This window comes from Anser cygnoides, chromosome 30 (assembly GCF_040182565.1).
Source record: "Anser cygnoides isolate HZ-2024a breed goose chromosome 30, Taihu_goose_T2T_genome, whole genome shotgun sequence".
NCBI lineage: Eukaryota > Metazoa > Chordata > Aves > Anseriformes > Anatidae > Anser > Anser cygnoides.
Window position 1 is genome coordinate 1,730,613 of NC_089902.1, and position 6,895 is coordinate 1,737,507.

Sequence of the window (6,895 nt, forward strand, 5' to 3'; positions counted from 1 at the left end):
AATTTGCTTTTCTGAGATCTCTTCTTTCTGTAGGACTTTTCAAAATCTAGCCCCGTGACCTCTGACTACAGTATTTACTTTGACTGACTCTCACGTATAAATGCCAGGATCCGGATCCTCACTCACTATTCAGGTCAAGGGCTGGGCTGAAGGTTTGGGCTTTAATTTGGTTACATGCCTACATTGCTGTTTCCTGGCAGGTCATGGGAAGGAGATTGGCTGGCTTGGGGGAGCTTATGTACATGTGGCTTTTAGGCTGCAGCCAAAGTGTTCCTCTAGATCTGGAAGTCTGAAGAGGGTTGCAGTCTCCAAGCTCAGATACAACCACAGTTTAGTCTGGCGCAACTGATTTTTGTGTTCCTTACCCTAGCTGTTCCTTCACCTCCTCTTCAGAGACAAGGACACGCATCTCTTTCGTGCTCCTTCATTAGGAAACAAACCAGGAGAGATTAAAGCCTCTTTCTTCAAGTCAGTAAGATACTGGGCTCCTAAGGTGGTGAAGGGCCTAGAGGGGAAGACGTATGAGGAGCGGCTGAGGTCACTTGGCCTGGTCAGCCTGGAGAAGAGGAGGCTGAGGGGAGACCTCATCACAGTCTACAGCTTCCTCACGGTGGGGAGTGGAGGGGAAGGCGCCGATCTATTCTCTTTAGTCACCAGTGATAGGACCCATGGGAATGGTGTCAAGCTGAGGCAGGGGAGGTTTAGGCTACACATCAGGAAGAGGTTCTTCACCGAGAGGATGGTCGCCCACTGGATCAGGCTCCCCAGGGAACTAGTTACTGCACCAAGCCTCTCAGAGTTTAAGAAACATTTCGACTGTGCACTTAGTCCCATGGTCTGAATTTTGGGGTAGACCTGTGTGGTGCCAGGAGCTGGACTTGATGATCCTTATGCATCCCTTCCAACTCGGGATATTCTATGATTCTGTGATTATTTTTTTGCGACTTATTCCCATTTTAACAGCACAGATGCAGCTAACTGCTTCTGGAAGACAACTGAAATAACTTCTTCAGTGCGTGCTTGAGCTCCTGGTTCCTTATGCTGTAGATGAGGGGGTTCACTGCTGGAGGTACCACTGAGTACAGAACTGACACCACCAGGTCCAGGTGTGCGGAGTAGAGGGAGGGGGGCTTCAGGTGGGCAAATGTGGCAGTGCTGATAGAGAGGGAGACCAAGGCCAGGTGAGGGAGGCACGTGGAAAAGGCTTTGTGCCGGCCCTGCTCAGAGGGCATCCTCAGCACGGCCCTGAAGATCTGCACATAGGACAGCACAATGAAAACAAAGCAAACAACACCTAAACAGAAGCTAAATGCAATGAACCCAACTTCCCTGAAGTAGTCTGAGTCTGAGCAGGAGAGCTTGAGGATCTGGGGGACTTCACAGAAGAACTGGTCCACGGCATTACCATGGCACAGAGGTAGTGAAAATATATTAGCAGTGTGCAGCACAGCGTGCAGAAAGCCACTGCCCCAGGCAGCTGCTGCCATCTGGGCACAAGCTCTGCTGCCCAGGAGGCTCCCATAGTGCAGGGGCTTGCAGATGGCCATGTAGCGGTCGTAGGCCATGACTGTGAGAACATAAAATTCTGACAAAATCAAGAAGACAAACAGAAAGACCTGTGCAGCACATCCTTGATAGGAGATGGCCCTGGTGTCCCAGAGGGCATTGGCCATGGCTTTGGGCAGAGTGGTGGAGATGCAGCCCAGGTCGAGGAGGGCGAGGTTGAGGAGGAAGAAGTACATGGGGATGTGGAGGCGGTGGTCGCAGGCTACGGCGGTGAGGATGAGGCCGTTGCCCAGGAGGGCAGCCAGGTAGATGCCCAGGAAGAGCCCGAAGTGCAGGAGCTGCAGCTCCCGCGTGTCTGCGAATGCCAGCAGGAGGAACTCAGTGATGGAGCTGCTGTTGGACATCTGCTAATTCTGGTCATGAGGTCCTGTGCAAGGAGGACAAAGGCAGTGATAATGTACCACAGGCATATCAGAGGAAAACTCTCCATTTTCTCACTTAAAATCACCCAAAATTGCCCATTTCCAGGCAGATATTTTGAAGGTCTCTTTCATTGATTCTGCCTGAGAGTGTCTCTGGGAACAGGGGACTCATCTGTGGGCAATGGAAGAATCAGTCCTGCACTACAGCCAGAGGTAGTAGCATGGTAGTAACATGGTAGGAACATGGGGTAGTCTCAGATTAACTTTACTGCTGATATCAAAGAGATTTCTCCAGTTTTGCTCCCAGTTCACCCAACTGCAGAGCAGAGGTGTGGAGATTTAGTTATTTAATTGTTTTGTATTTTTCGTTCTAGCTGCCCCACCACACCTGAGGAGTGTTTCTAAGGCATAAATCCTGGGCGTTCTGCTGCACTCCAAGTAAAACCTTGTGGATCCTCAGAGGCAAAGAGAATGTCCCTTTAGTGCAGAGTGTCCCACAGAGACGACAGCCAGTCTGTCCATTAGTGCTGGTCTGAGCTGTGCTGACATCTCTTTGAGCTACAGGACAATTGCACTAAGGAGGTTCTCCTGAGAAGAACCTGGGTACTGCTGAGAGCAGAAGAAGCCAGGCTCCAAGTGCCCATCTCCAGACCCCTCACCCTGTCCCCATACTCCCCTTCCCCCAAGCACCACGAGGGCTCACCCCATGGGCAGGTGAAACCCCCATCCCCAGGCAGCCTGGGAACAAGAGCAGCAGCAGCACGGCCAGGTGGAGAAGCCAGGAGGAATGGCAGCGTGCTGCTGCCAGGGGAGGCAAGGCCAGGGAGGGACAGACGGACACTCAGCACACCCTCCTGTGCTGCAGCTCTGCCTGCAGAGGAGGCAGCTCCTGCTGGGGACAGCGGGGGCTTGAGGGCACAGGCTGTGCTGGTGGCAGAGGAGAGCAGGGGGTGTCCCAGGGAAGGCGCCTGCCCTGCAGGGGCTGGCAGGGAGGTGCCTGAGCCCTCCCTCGCACAGCATTTCTGGCAGCAGCTCCCTCTCACCGCCTGCCCATGTCCCTGCTGCCTGTCCGTGTCCCTGCTGGGAGCCGCTTCTGTGTCCCCATGTCTCCTCCCTGTCCATGCTCACAGACCCATCCCACAAAATGTGTACTCGGATTCACTCAGATTCCCTTCCACTGCAGGAATCTGAAAGCACAGAGTCCAAAAAATCTCTTCCCTTCAGATAAACCAAGCCTCTGTCTTCCCTTCGAAATTTCCTCTTATAAATGCCATTATCTTCAGCTTCTTCTACACTTTGCTGGAGAAAGAGAGAGACCCATCCCGACAGATGCTGTCAGGCATCGGATGTGCCGGCTGTACAAGACCCCTCTAGCAACCCCACCTGCATGGCCCTGCAGCCAGAGACTTACCTTGTCAAGGGGTGTGCAGACTTCTCCTGCAGGCAGCTCTCAGCATCCTCCCACTGCCAAGTGCCTCCAAGCCCTCTCTCCTTCTCTCCTGTCCCCGTGCCAGCTGCGGTCAGAGCCCCCAGCCCTGCTGCGCTGTGCACAGGAGCTGCTCCTGGGCACAGCTGTCTCTCTGCACCACGGCCCTCTTGCCACGAGCTCTCTCTGTCCCACGAGCCCGGCCCAGCTCAGCACCAGACGCCCAGCCCAAGGCATTGGAATCCCCCCTCGGGGGGCTTTGCTGAGGAGCCCACAAACCTCAGGCACTGAGAGACAATTGAAGACACCTCTCAACAAGTCCAAGTCAGAGGCAAGTTTCCTGCAGTGTCCCCCTGAGGGCCAGCACTGACACAGCCTCCCTTGGAGCTCGTTAGAGCAGAGCATTGGAGGCAGGGAGGACAAATAGAGAAAGACAACATCAAGGCACACTGATATGTAGAAAAGCTGGATGTGTTTCACCAAGCACAAGGGTCAGGCCTTGACCCCCAGCCCCTGGGAAGGGAGATCCTTTCCCTTCACACCTTGCTCAGGGCTCTTCCTGGGGCAGGAGGAGATGGGGATGTGCATGGCCAAGTGCAGGAGAATGGTACGAGCCCTGCCTGGTTCATGGGTGGGGGCTAGGAGGCAATGAGGGGGGCTAGGAGGCAATAAGGCCCTGGTGCTTTACCGATAAGCTGTCTCCTCCTAGGCCTCAGTGGCAGAGACAACAGCGAGAGCCATGGACACAGAGCCCTGGGTCCTGTTGGGACTCTCAGCCTTGCCTATTTCCTTGCTCCACTGATGACAGTGTATCCTACCATCTCCCAGACCTGCACCTCTTTTTCTGCTGGCTGTAGATCCTTGTCCATGAGCTGTCATACAGGGTCTTAGCTGAGTAGCTCATATGAGACCACTCGTGGTACCCGGGCCCTCCTCCTCCTGGGCACTGCTCACTCAGAAGGGTCCCAGACTGCCCTGGTGTGTGGGGTTCCTTTTCCTCTGGTGCAGGACTGGGCTGTCCTTCTTTTAAATGTCAAGATGTTTTTGTAGGCAAAATCCTGCAGTTTCTCAAGTTTCCCCTGGACAGATGCTGCTTTCTATCAGCTGTTAACATCTGCAGGCAGACAGTTCAACCTTTGTGTGATTGTGCTACCTCTGACAAGCAGCATCAGGAGCTGCAGGAATGTTTGGATAAAACAGCACAGAGTTGGTTTGGATGAACAGCACAGAGTCATAGAAGGGTAGGGGATGGAAGGCTGCCAGGTTCCACCTCCTCTGTGCTTCCTTCTCATGAATGCTGTCAGTTTGTCTGCAGCTGTGTCCTGAATCTTATGGGGCTGTGCAGGTCAAAATTAGAAGTGCCAAAGCCCTGCTAGAGCTCAATCCGTATATCACTGTCAAAGAAAATAAGCAACTCTTTATAGAGATAATTTTTAAAAAAGGGGGTTAAGGAGAATCGTCATCCGTTATTGGATGGGGGAGGAAACCTGGTGACAAGAGATGAGGTAAAGCCTGAGGCACTTAATGCTGCCTTTGCCTCAGGCTCTAGGAGCTAGACCAGTTGTTCCCCTGGATATTTCTACCTCCTCATGGCCAGTGCCACCCTTCCAAGGTGCACTTTGTGGCACTTTTTCTCTCCTGCTCTTTCCTACTACCAAAGAAAGCTCCATCAGGGTGGAAATCACGCCTGAAGCAGGCATCCCAACCCATCAGGCTCCTTGCGGCCTGTCAGCCAAGCAGACAGAAGTCACCTCACCAGCATGTCCCAAGGCCTGGGCCTGCTGCTGGCCTTGCAGCCTCTTGGCTAGACACAGCCAAGCCTTGTGCCTCCTGCTGTCCAGACCTGGACTCAAGCAGAAGGGACAGGACAACCCCTGTGCGGGCCTTCTTTCTGTCTGGGTCCTCCTGGGGATGGAGGCAGAGGGGATCCCACAGGCAGCATGCCAAGCAGGGGCCTTCTGCTGGCCTAGCAGGGCCACTGGCAGATGTCAGCCCCAAAGTGCACATCCCAGGGAGAAGCCAAGGGTGACCTGCCACCTCCAGACACAAGGCACCTCACAGTCCCTTTGCGTGACACGTTCCTGCTGCTGCCCTATCAGCTGCAGAGACAGAAGTGACCTCCCAGTCACTGCCCCAGTCACATTCCTCCTGCTGGGGCAGGAGATCCTGAGGCACAGCTGACCTCTCTCTAGCCCCCTCGGTACCTATTTTTCACATTTTGTGTTAGAGATTTAGGAAAGTTTTAGTGGGAGTGTTTGGTATTCTGCTTGTGGTGTCAGGTCTCCGGTTAAGGTATGGACAAGCTCTGTGGTTTAGGGTTTTTTAGGTCTCCCAAGAAGTCCAGGGTTAAATAGAGCATTTTAATGCTAGTGTAAAGGAAAGGGATGAAGAGCGAAAATGGATTCCTTTCAGAGTGTTGTGGTAGCATTTAGGTTTAGAGATTAAAGTTCCTGGTTCAAGTAAGGTAAGGGCCATACATGACTGTTTTAAGTCAGTGTTAAAGCAACATCTACATTACATGAACCCTCTTACCTCTATGAAATCATAAGTTTCTGCTGGCCAACCTCTTCTTCCCACCCTGAAATCTCACATCTCTCTTGTTCAGGCTGCTCCTGACCTCCCCATATCTTATTGGGATCAGCTTTCTGATGACATTCTTGATCCCAGAGTATCTGTCTCGCCTCTGTTGGCTACTCTAGTCTTGAGAAGGAAGTGGCATTGTTGTCAGGAGGGAAAGGGCACAAAGGTCTCTAGGATCATCCTGCTCAACATGCCCATCAGCTCTGCACCTCCACAAAACTGCGTTTCCTACCTACAAGTTTTGTTTTCAGAATGGCTTCTCTGGTGCAGGGTTCTTTTTTCCATGCCCTCATGCATGGTTTTGTTTCGGATGTACAGGGATGGGTTAAGGAAAGCCAAGGCACGGATGGAACTGAGCTTCAGAGGGGATGCAAAGAATAACAGGAAGAGATTCTACAGATACATTGCTCAGAAAAGAAAGGCCAAGGAGAGTGTACCCCCTCTGATGGATGAGAAGGGTGAACTGGTAATGACAGCCATGGAGAAGGCTCAGGGACTCAGTAACGTCTTTGTCTCAACAACGTCTTTGCTTCAGTCTTCCCTGCCAGTCAGGCTTCCCAAGTCTTTCATTTCCCTGAACCCACAGATGGAGGCTGGGGGGCAAAGTCCCACCTGCTGGAAGTGAAGAGCAGGTTTGGGAACACCTTGTGAAACTCAACAAGTACAAGTCTATGGGGCCTGACGACTTGCACCTCAGGGTCCTAAGGGAACTGGCTGATATAGTTGCCAAGCCTCTCTCCATCATATCTGAAGAGTCCTGGCAGTCGGGTGAAGTCCCTGGTGACTGGAAAAAGGGAAACATCACTCCCATTTCTAAAAAGGGTAGAAAGGAGGACCCAAGGAACTCCATAACAGTGAGCCTCACCTCAGTGCCTGGCAAGATCATGGAAAAGATCCTCCTGGAATCAATGTCAGGCACATGCAAGAGAAAGAGGTGATCCAAGACAGCCAGCATGGCTTC

At 52.6% G+C, this 6,895-nt stretch overlaps 1 protein-coding gene across 1 annotated transcript; it reads right to left on the bottom strand.

Annotated features, from left to right (window-relative positions):
* Positions 1-948: 948 nt before the first annotated feature.
* Positions 949-1,910, bottom strand: LOC136787697 (olfactory receptor 14C36-like). The gene has a single exon (XM_066985010.1). It carries the CDS (start codon positions 1,908-1,910, stop codon positions 975-977), a length of 936 nt encoding a protein of 311 aa, XP_066841111.1. The 3' UTR covers positions 949-974.
* Positions 1,911-6,895: the final 4,985 nt, after the last annotated feature.